This window comes from Denticeps clupeoides, chromosome 11 (genome assembly GCF_900700375.1).
Source record: "Denticeps clupeoides chromosome 11, fDenClu1.1, whole genome shotgun sequence".
In the NCBI taxonomy this organism is placed as follows: domain Eukaryota; kingdom Metazoa; phylum Chordata; class Actinopteri; order Clupeiformes; family Denticipitidae; genus Denticeps; species Denticeps clupeoides.
Window position 1 is genome coordinate 13,167,339 of NC_041717.1, and position 22,290 is coordinate 13,189,628.

Genomic DNA, 22,290 nt, shown 5'->3' on the forward strand with positions numbered 1-22,290 from the left:
CTGCATGCAGTACAGTGCCTCTGCCACCAATCCAACTGTAATAAATAAGTTGTAAAAAATAAATTAGGTTTCCCTTAAAGTTAAACTATTTTAAATGATTGGGAATTTAATACTCACTTTCCTCCAACGAGGGCACTCAAATTCGGAACCAGGTACCCAGTTTTACGCAACATCCTTATTACATTTTATTTCGGACGTCAGGTCGCCTTTACTTGTTAATTCAAAGACAAATGTGCTCAATTGTCAACATTTTCATTGTATGTAAAAATTTTCAAAAATCCGCAGTTCATTTTATTTTATTATTAAAATCGTTTAGAACGAAGGAAAAAAAAACAAACCTTTTAATTTTAATGAAAAATTATTAAAATAAGTAAAAAATGTGTATTCTGTGTTTGTATGGATGGTTTGCATCCGTATATGGAAATGTGGGCGGGCAAAAGAAAATCTCGTGTAAGGACGTCGTTCTCGCGGTAACACCGCAGAGCGCGCCAAATTCTGACTTCTACCCCATGGCGGATAGTGACAGCCTGAGGATGGCGAGCGCCCGTTTCTGTTATTTCACGTAACGCGCGCTCTTTTAAGCTAGCACATTTACGTTTTTTTTGTCGCCCCGAGGTTCTTGGCGCAGACACCTGTGTGGAAGACGCTTGTATTTTTACTCTGCTAGCGACTTAGCCAGCCGCCGTGCTCGCTTTGCAACACCTTTTCCAAAATGGTTCTACAGAACAGTGGGCGATACAGAGCAGACAGGGGAGGCGACTCTGAAAACCAGCAGTGAGTTGTTCCGTTTCCTTAACGCTCGTTCATTTTATTTGTGCGTCTGCTACTTTGCATTCAGACTCGACCCGCTTTGCTTCGTGCCCGTTGTCGTTTCTTCGTGGTAACCCCGCTCGGCCCTTTTTTTTTGCAGGGATGACTCGTCTTCTGTCTCGGCCGTCAAGCGCCTGGAGCGCAGCCACTTCACCGACGAGATGGACGCGCGGTTCGGCTTCGAGAGGATGAAGGAGCCGGGGGAGAGAACCGGCTGGCTGATCAACATGCACCCGGTATGCCTCGTACGTGGCGCCGTGTACGTGCAACTTCGAGGATTTTTTTTAACCGCGTAATCATGACTTGTCAACAGACAGAAATCCTGGATGACGACAAAAGGATGGTCAGTGCTGTGGATTATTACTTTATTCAGGAAGACGGCAACAGATTCAAGGTGTGTTGTCGTTAATAAACGAGTGTTCGTTAATGTCAGCGTGTCGTCTTTAACAAAATTGTTAATTTAATACAGGTTGCGCTTCCGTATCATCCCTATTTTTATGTTGCGGTTAGAAAGGTACGAAATCTTTTCCTTTTTTGGTTGGTCGTGACATGGTGACGCCTTGCTAAGTTTGAGTATGTGCTGCAGAACTGTGAGCGAGAAGTCATCTCCTTCCTGTCAAGGAAATTCCAGGGGAAAGTGGCAAAGCTTGAAATCGTCCCCAAAGAAGATCTTGACTTGGTGAGGCAAATGACTCTTTCTTTGCATTTCCTGCAATTGCAATTAAGCTTTTAGTTCTCTGAATCAATAGACAGCAGCTGGGGGTTTAATGAACATTTTTTCTGAACGTCCTGTCATTGTGTTCCCATAGCCAAACCATCTGGTGGGACTGAAGAGAAACTACATCAAGCTCTCATTTAACACCGTGGATGATCTGATCAAGGTGAAGCGGGAGATCTCCCCAGCTGTGCGAAAGAACCGAGAGCGAGAGAAATCCAACGACACCTACACAAATATGCTCTCCAGGTATTCTTGCTTTACATGCACTTAGTGTTCATAAACCATCCTGTATTAAAGCCAGTTTTAATACCACCAGTGCACTGGTTGGAGGCAATGTAATGGGCGGAGATGAAGAAGGACCTTCTAAGAAGATGTCAGACCAGATGGACAACATAGTGGACATAAGAGAATATGATGTGCCGTACCATGTTCGTCTGTCCATTGACCTCAAAATCCACGTGGTAAGGATAAAATCCTTCTCGATCTGCCAAGTTTTGCATGTGTTTGAGTGGTTGTTTGAAATGTTGTGAACCTTGTGAATGTGCTCCAGGCTCACTGGTACAACATCCGATTCCGTGGCAGCGCCTACCCTCCTGAGATTGTGCGGCGGGATGACCTCGTTGAGCGACCGGTTTGTTAACTTAATGCACCCTAAATGTATAACTCAATTACTGTGCCGCATGTATATGTTTAAGTGATTCTGGGACAGAATCCAGATTTACCAAGTATTTACCCAAAAAGGGAGTTTTGTTGTGTTTATTACTTTAAAATGTTCCCTTCTTAGTCGCTATTATTAAAGTCTAATTCTAATTATACTCAAATGGTTTGAAAATGTTCATGTTTTTAATAGGATCCAGTTGTGCTGGCATTTGACATTGAAACCACCAAGCTACCTCTGAAATTCCCTGATGCAGAGACCGACCAAATCATGATGATCTCGTACATGATAGACGGACAGGTCAGTTCACCACCCAGATTTTCATTTTAATACCCTAAATTATGCAGCGTTAACCTTCATCTGCTGTTCTTGCTTTCTAGGGATTTCTGATCACAAATCGAGAGATTGTCTCTGAGGACATTGAGGACTTTGAGTTCACCCCGAAGCCAGAGTATGAGGGGCCATTCTCAGTCTTCAATGAGCCTGATGAGGTTAGTGAGAAGGAGATATGTGGCTTAAATTGACCTCAGTTACAGATTTATTATACTGCAACTGCCACTATCCAAGATTTAAAATTTTTTTTCTTGCATGCAGGCTTCTCTCATTCAGAGGTGGTTTGAACACATCCACGAGACAAAGCCGAACATCTTTGTAACATACAACGGAGACTTTTTTGACTGGTATATGCAGATCATATTTCTTTCAAATTGTGTGTGTTTTTTTTTTTTTTTTTTTTTTTTTAATTGTTTAATTTCTCTGTTTCTTTAGGCCGTTTGTAGAGACCCGTGCAGCTCAACATGGCTTCAGTATGTATAGGGAGATTGGCTTTCAGAAGGACAGCCAGGGAGAATATAAATCCAGTCAGGCCATTCACATGGACTGTCTTAGGTAGACCTCATCTTGTATTTATTTTTCCCCATGTGAAAGCGTATGCTTTTTTTTTCATGCTAATGCAAACCCAATTGTCATACCTGCTGTTAATTTCAGGTGGGTAAAGAGAGACAGTTACCTGCCAGTGGGCAGCCATAACTTAAAGGCTGCCGCAAAGGCGAAGCTGAGCTATGACCCTGTTGAGCTGGATCCTGAAGACATGTGTCGCATGGCCACAGAGGAGCCACAGGTGTGCTTGTCTTTTTATATAAAAAATAATAATAATCCATCGAAAATAGAGCAATAAATTGTAATGTAGGTTAATGTAATTATCGCAGAATTTGCAGTAATGCACCCTTTCTTTCCACAGACGCTAGCTACGTATTCAGTGTCAGATGCAGTGGCAACGTATTACCTGTACATGAAGTATGTCCATCCTTTCATCTTTGCATTATGCACAATTATTCCAATGGAGCCTGATGAGGTAACTATTACTGATTCCCACTAAAAAATCTGTACAGCTGTAAATTACATTTTGTGGGACATATCTATTATGTATTACCTTAGCATCTTTGTAATGGTAAATGTGAAAGTTATTTATAAATGTTTATGGTCAGTGATTGTATATCTGTTTTAATCTCAGGTTCTGCGTAAAGGCTCCGGTACTCTGTGTGAAGCTCTTCTGATGGTCCAGGCATTCCATGCCAACATTATTTTCCCCAACAAGCAGGAACAGGTCTTTAACAAGTTGACCAGTGACGGCCATGTAGTCGACTCTGAGACTTATGTGGGTGGCCATGTGGAAGCCCTGGAGTCTGGAGTATTCCGCAGTGACATCCCCTGTCGATTTAAAATGGTACCACCCAGCTCTTTGGACAGTAGTTTTTCTTAACATAATAATGTTGTACTACTAAATGATTGGGGTTCCTTTTTTAATGCAGAACCCTGCAGCATTTGACTTCCTCCTTCAGAGGGTGGAAAGGACTCTTCGGCATGCCATTGAAGAAGAAGAAAAGATTCCATTGGAGCAGATCACCAACTTCAATGAAGTCAGTCACATTTGAACCCAGTTCTGAATAGCGCTGTTGGTTCCTTGTTGCCTGTTGTAATGCTATATGACAGCCCTCGTTATTTTGTCAGGTGTGTGAGGAAATCAAAAAGAAGCTGAGGTCCCTGAAGGAAGTGCCAAACAGAATAGAATGTCCACTTATCTACCATCTTGACGTTGGGGCCATGTACCCCAACATTATCCTCACAAACCGCCTTCAGGTCATTTCTGTGGTTGCAGTTAAAAAGCGATTGACTTACCCATGTAAAACCATTTTAATTTAACCCCCCCCTTGTTCTTTACTGTAGCCATCTGCAATGGTTGATGAAGCCACTTGCGCAGCCTGTGACTTCAACAAACCAGGAGCTAACTGCCAGCGGAGGATGACCTGGCAGTGGAGAGGGGAGATAAGTAAGACATTTCCTTCTCTTACAGTCCAGTCCAGAACCGGTTATATTCACTAGTTATAAGGACAAATTAAACTGTAACCATTTCATGCAATGCAAATATACATCAAGACACAAGTCCGTTTCACCTAGCCAATCTAATCTGTCCTGTTGCACACAGTGCCGGCCAGTCGAAGTGAGTTCCACCGCATACAGCAGCAGCTGGAGTCGGAAAAGTTCCCTCCTTTTTTCCCCAATGGACGGCCTCGCGCCTTCCATGAACTCGATCGGGAGGAGCAGGCCCGCCATGAGAAGAAGCGTCTGACGGGTGAGTGGAGTCTCCATCATCCCAGCCTTTTCTTCAAATATGCACATGTCCAAAAAGCCACAATTGATTTTTATAGTTTTTTAATGTGTATTTATTGTCATGTTGATGCTAGATTACTGTAGGAAGGCTTACAAGAAGGTACATCACACCAAGTTGGAGGAGAAGGTCACCACCATCTGCCAGAGAGAAAACTCTTTCTATGTGGATACCGTGCGAGCCTTCAGAGATCGGAGATATGAGTTCAAGGGTCTTCACAAGGTAAATTAAGTAGGCATTTAATACACATTTCAGTGCTATTTTTTTCCTTGGTTTGGTCTGTGTACTGTAGAATAGACAGCTTTCATTTTTTGTTTCTTTCTGTATTTTTCCAGTGATAAATAAGACGTAAACACAGGAGAAAATAACAATCTTGCTTTCACAAAAAGATGTTTTTGCAACCTTCTTCCTCATTCTGAACTATTTGAACAATTGTCTGTCAATATGTCACATGACCAGATGTAGTACAGTGTCCATCACCTCCCTCCATTCTTCCATAATGCCCCTTGTTAGAACAAGACATGATAACGGGTCATGTGATCTGTTGTACTCCCTATGTTTTAATTAAAGCACGTGTTTTGACCACGCCATTCTTCTTCAGGTGTGGAAGAAAAAGTTGTCTTCGGCACAGGAAAATGGGGATGCAGCAGAGGTGAAACGCTGCAAGAACATGGAGATTCTGTACGAGTCCCTGCAGCTCGCCCACAAGTGCATCCTCAACTCCTTTTATGGATATGTAATGAGGAAAGGGTAGGGACTCTTCTGGAATCTCTAACTGTCTCGCTCTCTAGCTTTGCCTTTATAAAAGGTAAAAAATTATGAATGTTAATATGTTTATCAGTTTTTTTTCCACATGAATCTCCTAAATCATGCCTTTCTGGGTCTCTGGTCAGTTGTTATTCCTAGTCATTTTACCGTCTACGTCTTTGTTTTAAGAGCTCGCTGGTACTCAATGGAGATGGCAGGAATTGTGTGCTACACAGGAGCCAATATAATCACCCAGGCGAGAGAAATCATAGAACAGATTGGGTAAGAGTTTGAGTTAGTTACTATGCACTTTCACATGAACATTTTGGTTCAATGTTATCCAGTTTGCCTGTAGAAAAGACGCCAAACTCATCTCTGTTGTTATATGAGTGCAGCAGGCCTCTGGAACTGGACACTGATGGGATTTGGTGTGTCCTCCCAAACACATTCCCTGAAAATTTTATCATTAAAACAACCAATGAGAAGAAGCCCAAGGTGATCGTTTCATATCCCGGGGCCATGCTTAACATTATGGTTAAGGTATGACCTCCTATGCCAAAATCAAATAACCCAAAAAATGGTTTATTGTTTGTTTATTACCTAATCATTTATCTATTTCTGTGAATAGGAGGGCTTCACAAATCATCAGTACCAGGAACTGGTGGATCCAGCGTCACTTACCTATGAGACACGTGCTGAGAACAGCATCTTCTTTGAGGTGGATGGACCATACCTGGCTATGATCCTACCAGCCTCAAAAGAGGAAGGCAAAAAGCTGAAGAAGAGGTAGGTAATTTTTAGGTCAATGAATCTAATCTAATAGTTTCATGAGTGTCTGCAGAAATTAAGTACTAAAATGCTTGCAGGTATGCCGTGTTTAATGAGGACGGCTCTTTGGCTGAGTTGAAGGGCTTTGAGGTGAAGCGCAGAGGAGAACTGCAACTCATTAAGATCTTCCAGTCTTCTGTGTTTGAGGCCTTCTTGAAGGGCACCACACTTGAAGAGGTCTACGCCTCTGTGGCTAAAGTGGCGGACTACTGGCTGGATGTGCTTTACAGCAAGGTATCAAAGGCTGTCATTGATTCAGACAACACAGGTTCAAATCTCAATCTAAACGGGTTTAATTTATTTTTGCAATTAGAAGCCAAGAAATAGCCATTTTAAATTAACATGTGAATTGTGGACCCTGCAAATTATTGTTTATTTTCATATTAATGCTCTCAAGTAAAATTCCTTTTTTCCTCCAGGCTGCCAACATGCCTGATTCTGAGCTTTTCGAGCTGATCTCTGAGAACCGCTCCATGTCTCGTAAGCTGGAGGACTATGGTGAACAGAAGTCCACCTCCATCAGCACAGCCAAGCGCCTTGCGGAGTTCTTGGGTGACCAGATGGTTAAAGATGCCGGTTTGAGCTGCCGATATGTCATTTCACGAAAACCAGAGGGTTCTCCAGTTACTGAGAGGTACAATGCATGACTGCATTCAGATGTTTTCTTTTGATGAAACCACTAAAATGATTATAAATAATATATTTTCCTGGTTCTTGTAGGGCTATACCTTTAGCCATTTTTCAAGCTGAAGCTGGAGTCAAGAAGCATTTCTTGCGCAAATGGTTAAAGGCACCAAGTCTTCATGACTTAGACATCCGATCAGTAAGTTCAAATTTTTATTTTATTTTTTTGCGGTGTCCTTTCATTGGTTTCATGGGCCAAGCAATAGTGCTACATAAAAAAATGGATTGTTATAACTGGGGCCTCCTGGACATTTCACCAAGTTGATTTTTTTTAAAAACAAACCATAGTTATTTCTGTAACATTTATTTAATCTGCATTATTATTATTATTATAACATGCATACATCACTTTGTAGATCCTGGATTGGGGCTACTACATTGAGAGGTTGGGGAGTGCCATACAGAAGATTATCACCATCCCAGCAGCTCTTCAGCAGGTATCCTAATTAAAGAATGTCTACTTTTAATTTGCCTTGTTTTCGGTCTTCAGACTAGCGTTAAAACTGTGTCCCTTCTCCCTACAGGTGAAGAACCCTGTGCCCAGAGTCCGCCATCCTGACTGGCTGCATAAGAAGCTGCTGGAAAAGAACGACATTTACAAACAGAAGAAGATCAGTGAGCTGTTTACCAGTGAAGGGAAAAGACAGGTGCAGGACCTGGATCATGTACTCTGTAGGGGTGCAATGGTTCTCTGTAAAATATTGAATTGTTTGGTCTGCCCTGCACGGTGCCAATACGCCCTTCCGGACCATTGGATTTTCGTTTTGAGATTCATTTTTAAATAGGTCTTGAAATGTCTAGTGATTTAGGCATTAATTCACAAGGAGTGCGCCAGTGGGCAAAGGCCCTCTTCTCTCATATGTCCAATCACTGTTGTGCCTCCACCCACTCCAGTTCAACTGGAGCTGAACTGGAAGTGCAATTCACATACACAGATGTGAAAAAAAAGACCACTAGTGAAGAGCCATGACAGGCGCCCAGGAAACAGTGTGTGGGGACGGTACCTTGATCTAGAGCACCTTGGTGATTCGGGTTTTAAAAACAAACCATAGTTATTTCTGTAACATTTATTTAATCTACATTATTATTAACATAACATGCATACATCACTTGCCGTGGGATACCTGTACCCCATAGTACATTCATGACTATATTGTAAGCCTCACTGTGTTCTCTCAGGTGGCTTGTCAGCAGGCACAGCCTGGAGACATGGAGGACTTTGGAGTGCCAAAACCCCTGCAGCCGGCCGTCCTTATCAGCACCAAGCGCAAGCGCTCCTCACAAGGAGAGGATAGCCAGGCCGAGTCTCAAGAGCTGTTACTCAGTCAGTCCTGGAGAGAGGTTCTGGGTCCGCCACCCCCTATGGGCAAAACTAAGGTACTGCATACACACTTCATCTAAGAAACATTTTCTGTTATGTATAGTAGTAGGTTAATTTGGGTTTCTGAATAATTTTCTATGGTACTTGTTTTGCATTAGTCTTTTTGGGTAAGCACATACAGCTCCTAGTTCAAGAATGCAGCATTTTGCTGTAGTGTGCTGTGATTGGCAGTGATTTGACACTTTGTATCTCCATTTTGATTTGGCTGTAGGACACATGTTTTTGTCTTATTTATCTAAAGGAGGAGATTTTGGTCTGGCTTCGCTACCATAAAAAGAAATGGGAGCTGCAGCTGCGCCAGAGGAAGGAGCGTGGCAAGAGGCGACGCCTTGTTGATGGCGAGGCACATCCCACTGGTGGTGGCATCATTAGAGATGGACCAGCCACTGGACTTGGTAACTTCCTGCGCAAGACAGCACGCAGTATCCTGGACATGCCATGGCAGATCGTGCAGGTCTGTTGTCCTATTTTTTTGATCAGTAATAAAGCAAGTACACACACAGTAATTGCACAGGATTGTACCAAAGCAATACATAGAATTGAAAAACTCTCCCTTAAATAAAAGGTATTTTTAAAATAAGTGCTATTTTCACACAATACAGCCATTGTGGTTTTTATTTATGTATGACTTGAATTCACCATAACTATTCTTGAAAATGTATCTTCAGGTGAATTAGTTCTCTTACAGTTTTTGTACATCGTCTAGATTGCAGAGACGAGTCAACCAGGTCTGTACAAGCTGTGGGCTGTGATTGGCAATGACCTCCACTGCATGAAACTCAACATCCCAAGAGTCTTCTTTGTCAATCAGAGAGTCCCCAAGCAAGATGAGGGACCAACATATAAAAGGTCTATCATCTGACTTTTGCTCATGTTATTTTTATGGCCTTACAATGCCAATAGTATTTAATTTTTTTTGCTACATCGGTGTTTATAAACAATACGATTTCACTATGTTTCTCACAGGTAAACCGTATGCTTCCACGTTCCAATGTGGTCCACTACCTGTACCGATATGCAGTCCCTGAGGACATGTACCAGGAGCATATCAATGAGATCAACGCAGATCTCTCTGCACCTGACATTGAAGGAGTCTACGAAACACAGGTTAGTTGAACATTAGTTCCAGGGTTGAGGGTGTTTCCGCTCCAAAAAATTCTTTATTCAAACAGTTTGGTAATTATAGTTATTGACTCCATTCGGAAGGTTCCTCTGCTGTTCCGAGCACTGGTGCAGCTCGGATGCATCTGCATGGTGAATAAGCAACTAGTCAGGCAACTCGTCGGCAGAGAGGCAGATACCTTTGACTTGGAGCACCTGGAGATGAGATCGCTGGCTCAGTTCAGCTACCTGGAGCCGGGTAGGCTCCAAATTCTGTGGTGAACATTGTAGCCACTGTGAGTTTGTTTGCAATAACAATTATCTTTTTTGATTTATATATATATAGGTAGTGTCAGGCACATCTACCTTTATCATCACAACCAGGGCCACAAAGCTCTGTTTGGCCTCTTCATACCGTCCCAGCGCAAGGCCAGTGTGTTCATTCTGGACACGGTAAGTGGATGAAAATAAGTGAACAAACCACAGCACAGAACAGCTCACACAGTGGAAATGTGGTCTCTGCATTTAACCCATCCCCTGAGGGAGCAGTGGGCAGCCATGAAAGTCACCAGGGGTGCCTTTGTGTACTTTGCTCAGATTCAAACCGACAACCTTCCAATGATGGGTTCCTTACCCTCTATGCCAACCATAGTAGTGCTGTTGTGATAATTTTGTTTGTTCATGTTACCAGCTTAATCATATACTCCTTAAGAGGAAGACTTCTTCCCCCAACTTGTTCTTTCGTATTTGGGAAAAAATGCACTCACTGCGGTAATTCCCTTTGTATCTAAATTATGATGTTCATGTCACTGTAAGTAGTTTGGTCCCCACACACTGCTCCCCGTGCGCCTGTCATGGCTGCCCACTGCTCACCAAGGGTGATGGTTAAAAGCAGAGGACACATTTCCTTGTGTGCATCGTGTGCTGTGCTGCAGTGTCTCACAATGACAGTCACATCACTTTCACTTAATAGCCCTGTAATGAATCCTCCAACACCCCATATAACACCGACACACAGTAGTCTTTACATGGTAAATCAGTAGTAAACACTGGTCTAACCCTGTTGCAGGTAAGAAGTAACCAGATGCCCAACCTGAGCAATCTTTATGAGGCAGAGCGCACCGCCCTGCTGGAGAAGACCAGCGAGGAGCTGCTGCCTCCTGAGAAACATGCGTTTGAGGTGCGCGCCGAGAGCGACGCGAAGGCCATCTACAGAGCTGTGCAGCGTACACTGCTCAGTTACAAGGTACCGTAACACTACGTGTGTGTGTGTGTGTGTGTGTGTGTGTGTGTGTGTGTGTGTGTGTGTGTGTGATGTAATTTGAAACTGAGCACATAATGACACTGTCAGTGGAGAATGTTTTAATAAGTCTGTGTTCATGTGTTCAGGAGGAGCGACGGGGTCCAACGCTGATTGCAGTTCACTCCAACTGGGATCTACGCCGCTTGGCTGCTGGAATGCCGGTTTTGGAGGAGTTCCCCGTAGTTCCGGTGCATGTTCCTGATGAGATCAACTACAGTGTGCTGGACTGGCAGCGTCATGGTGCCCGTCGCATGATACGCCACTACCTCAACCTGGACAGCTGCCTCTCGCAGGCGTTTGACATGGCCAGGTGGGTATTACCATACATCTGCCATTTTGTCATTTGTCCTGTGATGTTTCTGATAACGGAGTACTAATGTAGAAATTTGAAAGGTTTGTGTGGGTTTGTTCTTCCCTCGCTGCCTATTCAGGTACTTCCACCTGCCAGTGGGGAACCTTCCTCAGGACGTGTCCATATTTGGCTCTGACCTTTTCTTGGCTAGACACCTGCACAAGCACAACCACCTTCTATGGCTCTCGCCTACCGCCCGTCCAGACCTGGGTGGAAAGGAGGCAGATGACAGCCGTCTGGTGATGGAGAACGATGAGAGGGGCTCAGTGGAGATCAATGTTCCAGGCTGCTATTCCACAGGTGGAAAAACATTCATTATTGCACTTCTCTATACGCTCTCAGGCCAAGTGTTCAGTGTGCAAACGTGAGTAAGATGCCTGACTTGGCAAATCTGTCCCACTGTCTCTGATAAGTGTGTGTGGAGCTGGACATACAGAGCCTGGCAGTGAACACAATCCTACAGTCGCAGCATATCAACGACATGGAGGGCGGAGCCAGTATGGGCATCAGCTTTGATGTCATCCAGCAGACTTCCCTGGAGGACATGATGTCCGGCAACCAGGCAGCCAATGCTGTGGCAAGCTATGACGAGACTGCACTCTGTTCCAACACCTTCAGGTTTGCGTAGTTGTTCTTGTGTTTGTTAAAGTCTTGTTTTTATTACATGTATTTACACATTGTTTGGATTTCTGAAATGTTCACGCAGGATCATGAAAAGCATGGTTGTGGGTTGGGTGAGGGAGATCACACAGTACCACAATGTCTACGCCGATAATCAGGTGATGCACTTCTACCGCTGGCTCCGTTCACCCAGCTCTCTGCTGTTCGACCCGGCTATGCACCGCACTCTGCACAACATGATGAAGAAGCTCTTCCTACAGTCAGTGCCCTTCTGAACCCCTTTACACATCTCCTCACTTCTCCAGATCATGCTCATTGTACTGTGATATCAAAGACTGACTGACAGGACCTCTGTGTCACAGGCTTGTGGCAGAATTTAAACGGCTGGGCTCCACTGTCGTCTATGGGAACTTCAACCGAATCATTCTCTGCACCAAGAAACGGCGGATTGAGGATGCCATTGCCTATGTAGAGTACATCACAAACAGGTTAGATACTTCTGTGAAAGGCCCTCTTCACACAAAAGCAGCATTGTTCACAACGCACATCATGTTACATATTCAAATTCAAAATTCAGACCTATATTAGCATGTCTCGATTGTTCTCATTGTTAGCATCCACTCCCGAGAGATTTTCCACTCCCTCTCAATCACTTTCTCCCGCTGCTGGGAATTTCTGCTCTGGATGGACCCAGCCAACTTTGGAGGGGTGAAGGGCAAGCTGCCGTCCAACGTTCTCTATGGAGAGGTGTGTTGAAACAAACCCGGTATCATTTATTTTTTCTATTCACAGTTGTGAAATTGTACCTACTCACCTTATACTTGTTTTGTGTTTACAGGACGGAAAGAGGGGAAGGAAACAGAATGCGGATGGGGCAGAGGAAGGGGAGGGAAGTGAAGATGAGGATGAAGTGGCCGGAGAAGAGGAGGACGATGGAAATGGAGAAGAGGAAGTCGAGGACTTGATTGAAAGCAACTGGAACATCATGCAGTATCTTCCCCAGACGGCATCCTGCCAGAAATACTTTTTAATGATAATTTCTGGTAATTGTCTGTGTTATGTGGAATGGTGTAGGATCTCAATTTAATATTTAAATTGATTTACAACCCATGACCTTTAACTGCATAACCGCAAGTTTTTGACTCATCATACCTTACTCTTGTTTTCTCTTACTTGTCTTCTGCAGCTTACATCGCTGCTGTTTATCACAGCATGAGGGAGGAGCTGAGACGAAATGCTCCTGGAGCCACACCCATAAAGAGGCACAAAGGAACCCAGGCTTCCCAGCAGGCAGCAGGAGATAGCAGTGCCCTTCCCGGTAAGAGCTGTATTCCTTGTATGAGCTGGAATAACTTTATTCGAGTAATACAACACTGCCGCATCCACATGTGTTCATTCATAGTTTTGATGCCTTCAGTGAGAATCTACCAATGTAAATGGTCATGAAAATAAAGAAAACACATTGAATGAGAAGGTGTGTCCAAACTTTTGGCCTGTACTGTATAACACAACATTCCTCATCATGCCAGTGTTTATGGCTATGTTGAGAGCAGGTCTGTAGTGGTCTACCCTAAAATGAAGAATGTGGTGTTCGTTTGTTTGTTTTGACATGCACTAGTTATTCTTAATGTAAATAATGGTCACTGACTCATCAAAAAATTTCAGGCATGATCACCTTCTCCCAGGAATACGTGTCAGGTGAGCTGACCCAAAACATCTTCACAATCACCCAGAAGATCCAGAAAAAAGTAACCGGGACACGTAATGTGACACTTCCTTCTGAGATGTTCCCCGTCCTACCAGGATCCCACTTAATTCTTAACAACCCTGCTCTTGAGTTCATCAAATATGTCTGTCAGGTGATTTTTTAATTTTTTTTATTTTTCTGTTGAATGGAACAGTTATTTTCTATAGCTCTAGAATTAACCTTGTGTTCAAATGACTGTTGGAATGATGCTCCCCCAGGTGCTTTCTCTGGATGGTAACATAGTGAACCAGGTGAACAAGGTGAAACGTGACCTGCTGAGGCTGGTGGACGTTGGGGAGTTCTCAGAGGATGCCCAGTTTCGCGACCCCTGCAACTCCTACATTCTCCCAGAGGTCATCTGCCACCACTGCAACTTTTGCCGTGATCTTGACCTCTGCAAGGACCCCTCTATGGGACAGGTTGGCTGGACCACTGTAAAAATTCACACTGAATCTGTGCACTGTAACTTCTTCAAGGTCAAATTAGGTTCCAATTTTTCTGAACATGTTTCTACACAGGATGGCTTAGTTCTACCCCAGTGGTTCTGCTCTAACTGCCAGGCCCAATATGAGACGGAGTTCATAGAGATGGCTCTGGTGGAGGCTCTGCAGAAGAAGCTCATGAGTTACACACTGCAGGACCTGGTGAGCGACCGCTCTCTTGCATTCAGCTTGCCATTTGCACCTTGAGTGTCTACTAATTTTGCTCCTGAGTTCATGCATCCTGTAATAAAGACTTTTCTTCTAAAGGAGCATTGTGTTGTTCACAAACTCAATACATGCTCTAGACCTATCAGGACTAAGTGTGCATTTCTCTCCCATATAGATATGTGCCAAATGTAAAGGGATAAAGGAAGCGAACATGCCCCTCTACTGTAGCTGTGCAGGAGATTTTGAGCTCACCTTCTCAGTCAAGGTTTTTAACCAAATTAGAATTGTCTAGTAAATGTAGTATTTAATATATTTATTTTTTAAGATTGTGAATGTGACTGGTGCTCGTTTTTCCACTTTCAGAGCTTCTCGGAACAGATCAAAGTTTTCCGGAATATTGCCGCCCACTACAACATGCACTTCCTACAGGAAACGATCGACTGGTTGTTGCTGATGAGTCCACAGCTAGCCTGAGTTGCTCCTTCTGCGCTAATGACTAGTCTGATTTCAGACTAAATGTCCATGTGTGAAGTGATGTGCCGAAAAACATACAAATTTACAGATTGGAGTTCTTTATAGGTATAAGTTACCTATAACTGAATTAATTGATATTTCACTACTGTCTTTTGTTAATAAATTAAATATTTTTATATGTGCTGAAGAGTATGTTGTATTGCTTGATTCCAAGGTGACAAATTATGTTTGGGCTCAGCTAGTCTAAAGTATCACAAGCAACTGCATTAGTGTAAATCTCACTATCATTTCCCTGCACCTGCCTCCCCCAGTAATACAAGCACACACACACACACATATATATATACACACACACACAGGCAGGGTTCTTAAAGTCAAACCTGAAAAATATATATATATAAGTTTTGGAAAAGTCATTGAAATTTGATTGACACATGAATTTATATTGAAGTACATAGTTCCTGTAAGACTGAGAAACTACACCGTTTAAAACTAGAACAATATTCTCCTAGTTTTCTATAGTCTACATTTAAAACTATAAACGATAAATTTGATTTGAAGGAATTTCAGAGAACATATGGTCATGAAAATGTCCCTTAGACTAATTGAGCAGTCATGGACATTCTTTAGTAAAATATTTCAGAACCCTGTACAGGGCTGTGTGCTTTTTGTTTATCTGAATTAACCAACATTCTTGCTTTGATTTTAATTAATGTCAGATTTTTGCTAATTGCCATGAATCCTGTACTGGTGCACGAGTTGGTGATGTCCTACCACATTCAGCCTTCATTTGCTGATCCTTTGATGACGTAATCTGAAGCGTGAAGCTTTTAAAAGTCCACCAAGCTAACTTTGTTGTCCCGCCCATGAGTGGATCTATCTGATGACTTGCAGAGAGCTAATGGGCATCTCTCGAGTCGTCCAAATCCTATTTCACTGTAGACAATTCGATTCTCATCACATCAGCTCTTCCTGTAGGCCAGGCTAGTGGGCCTTCAGGCGTCAGATGAAGGAATTCGTCGTGAGGAGTCTGCACCAAATCGTTTTATGTAGCTTCATAATGGTGCCGAGCAGAGCTGTTATTTCGTTCCTGGTTCCTGTTATGCTGTTAACTGGAATGTCAGGAAAACATAGTGCGTATTTTTCCTCTGTGGTAAGAGATCATTTCTAATTTTCTGAAAAATGTGTACAGTTTTTTTTATATTAATTATAACAAAGATAACTATTGACACCATCTTACTTTATCTAAATCTATAGTTATGTCATGCAATAAGATATACTTATGTCATGCAATAAGATATACTTATGAAATATGGATTTGAAAATAGACGTTTTTTTCCCTCAAAAGCATGAAATCAATGCCCACATTTTATCTGAGCATTTTCAGTCATAATGCTTGACACTTTGCTGAAGTGTGCTCATATTCTGACTGACAGGAAAAATAAGTAGTTAGAAATCTTATTTTTTTAAAGAGCTAATTTTGTTGGTTTTAAATTTCTGTCTAGAGTACTGCATCAAGAGACAAATCCATAATGCCTCAGACTTGGCCAGCGTTCCCAGTGCTATTAATCTTTCCTGCCCTGGGATTAGTTCTTCCCCACAATTTTATTACGCCATTTACCGACGCGGGAACAGTAAAAACCACAATGTATTTCTAACACTGAGCACTTCCAGCACGGCTGTCTTATCGCACAGAGACGATATTCAACTGAAAAAGGTTCTATTATCTTCAAAAAGTTTATTTGAGGCATAGTTTACACAGTTGTGAAAGGTGAGGGGTTTGGAATAATGTATAGTACGTGAGTTGTAACACTGGGTGGGGTCTGTAGGTGGAAGCTGTATAAGTTGAAGCCGTGTGCTGGGTTACAGGACCATCCAGGACTCGAGTATTCCAGTCTGTGCTGAGATTCTTTTCTTCTTTTCGTACAGTACTTTTTACTGGAGTATAAGTCTTTTCATAATGCCCTGGTCGACCGTCCCTCGGTGGAGCCATTCTGATGGTCCATTCTATTGCCATTCACACCAGGGGGCTTAATGGGTGTGGCTGATCACAGGGCCACTCCCTCCGAAATGTCTGAGAGGTTGGAGCCGTAGCTTGTCACGCTGATGTTTGGAGCCATGGTCTGTTTAGCGTCCGCACTCGCCTTAGTAGTACACAAGAGGAAAAATGGCACAAAATTATACACAACAAAGTAAAACTATTAATAACTGTTTACTCCAAGATAAAGACTGATCAAGTATTCCACCCATTTACATTGTCAAACTTTTTCTCGCTGTAGAGCTCATGTTTGTCGATGAACGTCAGCATGATCCAGTCACAAATGATGGTGCACTGGAATAAGCAAAGTTAATTTACACATTCATTTGTCTTTCTAGCCTCCTTCTTCCATATCCATACACACACAAAAAAAAACTGGTAAACTTACAATTCCGACAGATGTCATGGCAGTCACAGTGTTGATAATAGTTGGTATCAAACTGAATTTTCCTGCCTACCAAAAATATTTGTAAAAAAAATATTTGTACCCATTTGCACAATACAGAACAGAGGTCAATACAATCAATGCAATGCATTTCTTTTAAAATAACCATAAAATTTGTAGGTAATAACAAAGACCAGAGCAAAATGTTTGTGTAGGGCAAGTCCATGCATGCTGTCATATTTATGGACAGTGAATCAATATATTACCACACTGGCCACAGACAGCTTCACTGTACTGCATCAGCTTACGTGTCCATGGACTATGATATCCAAGCGAATCCCAAAAGCCTTGATCAGTGTTCGGTACTCTTGTCCATTTTTGCTGTAGTACTTTGCAAACCTGTGCGAAAAGGATTTAGAATGGTTCATTTATTTATTTATTTATTTATTTCCATACAGCAAATTGCTTCCGTAATATATTGACCGTGGTTAAGGAGGTTTAACGTGCCTGTAATGGTATCCTGAACTGGGCAAGTTCTTCCGCACGTCCAGCCGCCTGAACGAGTAAAAGGGGGCACAGTCCGAAGGGTCAAGGTCAAAGTCACACTTCCAGTTTATGAAGACGCCAATTACTCCCCCCTTTAAAGAAAAGAGCTCATTAGTTCATGTGTCGAAGCACCAATGAGAGCACAAAACATAGGATGACACAAATCGATGGGAACCTTCCATACGCAGGTATTTTACCTCTTACGTGTTTGTTTAATGAAAAAAGCATTTTTCCAGCATTTGTTGGTTTTTAAAAATGCGGTTGTCATTTCCCATTTCACTTCTCACATATCTTTTCTTGACAGAACATTGTTTTGGAGACCTGATGGACCAGTCAGGTTGTGAAAGATTATCTAGTGCGTGACCTCCATCGCCCAATCACTGTTCCGTCATGTAGTATGAACCCTTAACACCCAATTTCAAGTCATAAACATTCATTTGAACGTCATGTATGAACTTGACTAAGTGTAGGCTCAAAGGGTTATCTCTAACTGACCTTTTTTGGAACATTAGAACGTTTCTAATACAAGAACATATGTAACATATATAAAAAGATCATGGTAAAGAAACAATGCAAAAACGGGGCACTCACGGTCCTGCACAGCTCACTGAACTTCTCCCTGGCCTGTTCTGCAATGTAGCCCAGCCGGAACACGGGACAGTATGGGTGGGTCTCTTCGTTATAATGGCATTTGTTCAGATATTTGAACCCTTTTCTAGGTTTCACATTCCCCCTGTATAAAACAAAGTTAAACTGTAATTTCATTTCTGTATTCGTTGCTCATGTTCATGCACATCTGATTAAATTAAGGACTGATGTAGTGATTACATTGGGAATCATTGCTAAGACCTGTACAGATGACACATTAGTTTTCATCGTGTCTTCTGGGTTGTTACATTTATGGCATTTATTACAATCAGTAGTTACAGGGAATGTCTGATAGGTAACACGCAGGGAAGTGTCTTGCTCAGGGACAAGATGGTAGTAAGTGGGTTTGAAGCTGTGACTTTGGGTTCATAGGTGAGTGTTTTACCCACTAGGCTACTACCTTTCCCACACTGTTTGATCATTCTGTCCCAGGTACAACTAACAACCAGGCCAGACATTTCTTGTTCATATTTATCTCTCAAAACCCAAGCAGTATATGCATCATAACAACAGCAAAGACGTATTTTACAGTTTATGTTACATCCTATTTGCATATTCACCACATGCTAATTTTTCATCAACAGATTATACATTTGTTACTCACCTCAGGACTTTAAATTTAGGAAAGTGGATGGTGTTCTTGATGTAAAGGGTAAAGTTGATGGCCTCGGTCAGTGCAGGTTCCCTGTGGGAACAGAAGAAAGAAAGAACAAAAGTGAGACAGCGAGACCCTGTCTATTTCCTGAATACAAATCTTTTTTGTACTTTTTGTATTTCCCGAATACAAATCTAAAGGGACAAAGTGTAACGGTCAGGTGGCCCTCTTCACTGACTGTCTTCCTCTCCCCTATTACGTCCATGTGTGCTCCATTATGTGTAATTAAGAGTAGTGTGCGCATATGCCTTTCTTCCCTCAGTCCTTACTTGTTTGTAGACCTGTGTATTCCCTATATGTACATCTGTAATACTACAAGTACCGTATTGGTCTGAATTTAAGATGTCGTCTTATATTTGAGGTCTAAGACTTGTGTTAGAAGTTTATTTGCACTTTTTGACACTTTTATTATCATAAATAAAATACACACAGGCTACTTACTTTCATTGTGACAAATAAATATAAATTAAATAAAAAAAAAGATTTCATTTGAGTGATGTTACCTCATAACCATTTCACCAAAATGCTGTTTTCTCATGCAAAATGCTGTTGGAAATGGAGGAATGTCTTCATTATGATGTCAACACAGCAGATTTTCACACAATTTCATGCACATTTTACCTGAGAGCAGCATGGGCCTCGGTGGGACACCAGCTCCTGATTTCACACGTCTTGAAGGTTTGATTGTAGTAGAGCACGCAGCGTCCAGTCCTCTGACCTACAGATAACACCCTCTTTAAAACGTCCTTAAAACACCCAGGGTCCAGATGTTCATGCTTATATTGATCTGGACTTGATATTGGATTAATTGCATGTGTTTGCTGAATCTCCACAGTTTAATGAAAATGGAAAATGAAATGACTTGGAACCACCTTACCATTGCCATCAAAGTCTATTTCTCCTGCAATGCAGTCAGAGTCTTTAGTGCAGTTGGCTTTGGCAACTGAGAAGTGCTATCAGGAAAAATAAAAACGGGACTGATTCAATTCAATTCATTTCAACCAATCAATTAGCTGATTATCGAGCACTTCTTAAATTAACTGAATAATACTGCCATTTTGCCTGGATATGTAGGACTTCAGAGAGGACTCACCTCTGGACATGTCCCTTGCTTCTGATCCTGGGTGACCTCTCTTCTCAGAATTGTGCTGATTACATCACCACCCTGCAAAATGAAGGCACACCATGGTTCATGCACACGAAATGCAATGCAAGTTAAAGTTGAACCTTTTCTGTCCAAAGTCCCGGCCATTTAAGATCATCTTTCGTCAGTCCAGCAAGTGTGAAATTTTACCTCAGAGGGCTGGACGTATTCCACCATATCCTGCACACGGTCCCCCTGCAGTGCCACGCCTCTCATCATAGTGTACACCGAGCTCTCGGGGCGAGTCTCGCTATCTTGATACGCCTTTTGGCTAATAAAGACATACCTTTAAGGAGAACATGAAGTCGTTTTTTTAATGCAGTTTTACAAAGCACTAATCAGTCTTCATATATATAAAAAGCTGAAGTCCACAATAAGTCCACAAATAGAGATTTCAAAATGTATTTTTAGTTGTTACTTCTGATGGACTTTTTTGCGATGTCAATTTCCCTAAACATAGGTTGTTTATCATAACGGAGAACTTTAAAGGAAAGATATTACTAAATCTCCAGGCATCTGAAGACCGTTTAAACATAATTTGGAAACTGGACATTACAAAAATGGGTCCACTTATATTGCATTACACACTGATGGCTTTTAATGACCAGGGAAATCGTGCATCCTGTTGACGTGAGTGGTCCTCAATCACACATTTTAACATGTGGAATCAATTATTGTTCATCTTCCATAAGAGAATAATTACAGAAGATGCCTGTCTGCCCGGCACTTTCTCAAGCAGAAGGCTCATTCAAGATTTTAATTTTTTTTTAAAAATTGTAAATCACAAATTAATAAAAAATTAAATTAGATGTATGCATAGCCTGTGAAAATAAGTAATGTACACTGTGCATGATAAGCATTTATGGCATGTCAGTCGTAACAACGTAACCTGTAACAAGGCAGCAACAAATAACTACGAATAAAACTATTAAAATAGTTCTTTTTTTATCACAGCAACTATGTGGTGATTCATTTACATGATATCCCATGATATCAACAGCAAAATATCATCTTCAGTATTTAGAGATTACAGATTACAGATTTGAACAGCACGCTTCTTACCAAATGAAGTAGGTGATCACCAAAAACTGCACGCCGCGGTATATGACGCCCAGAGTCCTGTTCTTCACAACCATGATCTTTGGCGTTTCATAGTCCCAGAATCCAACGAAGTAATCCTTTATTAACTCCTTTATTCCCATTTTGACGACGCACCTGTCGACTCCCTCGCCGAAGACGAGCTCAGATGATGATGATGAGGAGGCTCTTCACTTGGCTCCTCTCTCCATTTCACACGACGTCTTCACCTGTCTCTCCTCAGCAGCCGTCGCCCATCATCATCATCCTCATCATCACCGGCGTCATCTCTTCCGTCCACCGCTCGCAACATCTTATTAATGAATCTGAATGAAATCCCTCCAAGAATATTGCCATTTCCTTAAGATGGTGATTTTTAAAATAAAGCTGCAGAATCGAGCGCTGTTGCGCGGCTCGTTTATTGAACGAATTCCTCCTCACAGGGCAACGCGAACAAACTATCAAGCTAAGGGGGAATAAAAAGAGAAAATGATAGCTTTATTTAAAAAATATATACCGCGACACGGTCTCCATCATCTCATTACGAACCTGCTGCTGAGGCTGTACCTTTCAAACCAATTAATAAAAAAAAAACATTATTGTGAATTTTACATATTCATCGGGGGGCATTATTGCTACTTTTTTTTTTGCTTAAATTTCGTTTTGTTGGTGTGCATCGTTGTGGTAGTGGAATGGTGTGATACCGATTTTTTTATTAATTATTAATAATGATTAATTAGTTATGTGTTTTATTAATTGTTATTACAAATAAATTCAGACCTGGAATGCATGTGTAATACAGCTGTGCTGTGCCATTATTTGTTTGTTTATACATGTTTGCATATCTGCATCTACATGACTGGTCTAGAAATATATGTATGCAAATTAGATACAGATATAAAATTTAAGTGTTAGTTCTTTTTCACTGTCATCCACAGCAACAAGTTGACTAACACTTTATCAACATCTGTAAAGGATGCTGAGGGTTCACGAGGGTTTTGCCTCGTTTAATACTGTAAATATAGACATAATTCATCGCCCCAGTGACATGCCGT

General features: G+C 41.8%; 2 protein-coding genes across 3 annotated transcripts; one reads left to right on the forward strand and one right to left on the reverse strand.

Moving 5' to 3' along the window:
- Positions 1-515: 515 nt before the first annotated feature.
- On the forward strand, positions 516-14,925 carry pole (polymerase (DNA directed), epsilon). Of its 2 annotated transcripts, XM_028995999.1 has the most exons (49): positions 516-774; positions 911-1,046; positions 1,124-1,204; positions 1,280-1,324; positions 1,397-1,489; positions 1,620-1,774; positions 1,845-1,989; positions 2,079-2,159; positions 2,379-2,486; positions 2,567-2,677; positions 2,781-2,866; positions 2,955-3,074; positions 3,174-3,306; positions 3,427-3,540; positions 3,700-3,912; positions 3,998-4,105; positions 4,197-4,325; positions 4,413-4,515; positions 4,672-4,818; positions 4,931-5,076; positions 5,456-5,604; positions 5,791-5,883; positions 5,997-6,141; positions 6,230-6,387; positions 6,468-6,663; positions 6,849-7,063; positions 7,150-7,252; positions 7,470-7,550; positions 7,638-7,760; positions 8,293-8,490; positions 8,736-8,948; positions 9,201-9,342; positions 9,459-9,601; positions 9,701-9,854; positions 9,942-10,048; positions 10,665-10,841; positions 10,985-11,208; positions 11,330-11,550; positions 11,664-11,868; positions 11,957-12,130; positions 12,234-12,359; positions 12,486-12,618; positions 12,710-12,914; positions 13,058-13,189; positions 13,537-13,730; positions 13,837-14,037; positions 14,137-14,262; positions 14,444-14,533; positions 14,632-14,925. In XM_028995999.1, exons 1-49 carry the CDS (start codon positions 713-715, stop codon positions 14,740-14,742), a joined length of 6,855 nt encoding a protein of 2,284 aa, XP_028851832.1. In that variant the 5' UTR covers positions 516-712; the 3' UTR covers positions 14,743-14,925. The 2 variants fall into 2 exon arrangements, with proteins under 2 accessions (XP_028851832.1, XP_028851833.1); XM_028996000.1 differs by lacking the exons at positions 13,837-14,037; positions 14,137-14,262; positions 14,444-14,533; positions 14,632-14,925 and having other exon boundaries at positions 13,557-13,712.
- A 1,569-nt stretch (positions 14,926-16,494) lies between these two features.
- On the reverse strand, positions 16,495-21,593 carry p2rx2 (purinergic receptor P2X, ligand-gated ion channel, 2). The gene is made up of 12 exons (XM_028996598.1): positions 21,221-21,593; positions 20,309-20,444; positions 20,108-20,179; positions 19,892-19,967; positions 19,636-19,732; positions 18,964-19,044; positions 18,303-18,444; positions 17,673-17,803; positions 17,474-17,564; positions 17,169-17,234; positions 16,997-17,074; positions 16,495-16,886 (listed from the first exon to the last, which is right to left on the reverse strand). Exons 1-12 carry the CDS (start codon positions 21,358-21,360, stop codon positions 16,791-16,793), a joined length of 1,206 nt encoding a protein of 401 aa, XP_028852431.1. The 5' UTR covers positions 21,361-21,593; the 3' UTR covers positions 16,495-16,790.
- Positions 21,594-22,290: the final 697 nt, after the last annotated feature.

Excerpts from the sequence above, each read along its gene's own strand:
- pole (XM_028995999.1), top strand. The coding sequence starts at position 713 with ATGGTTCTACAGAACAGTGGGCGATACAGAGCAGACAGGGGAGGCGAC. Across the intron at positions 3,541-3,699 it reads TTCCAATGGAGCCTGATGAG|GTTCTGCGTAAAGGCTCCGG; the intron begins GTAACTATTACT and ends TTTTAATCTCAG. Across the intron at positions 13,731-13,836 it reads TCATCAAATATGTCTGTCAG|GTGCTTTCTCTGGATGGTAA; the intron begins GTGATTTTTTAA and ends ATGCTCCCCCAG.
- p2rx2 (XM_028996598.1), bottom strand. The coding sequence starts at position 21,360 with ATGGGAATAAAGGAGTTAATAAAGGATTACTTCGTTGGATTCTGGGAC. Across the intron at positions 20,445-21,220 it reads GTGATCACCTACTTCATTTG|GTATGTCTTTATTAGCCAAA; the intron begins GTAAGAAGCGTG and ends TTCTCCTTAAAG. Across the intron at positions 17,565-17,672 it reads AGTTCAGGATACCATTACAG|GTTTGCAAAGTACTACAGCA; the intron begins GCACGTTAAACC and ends CTTTTCGCACAG.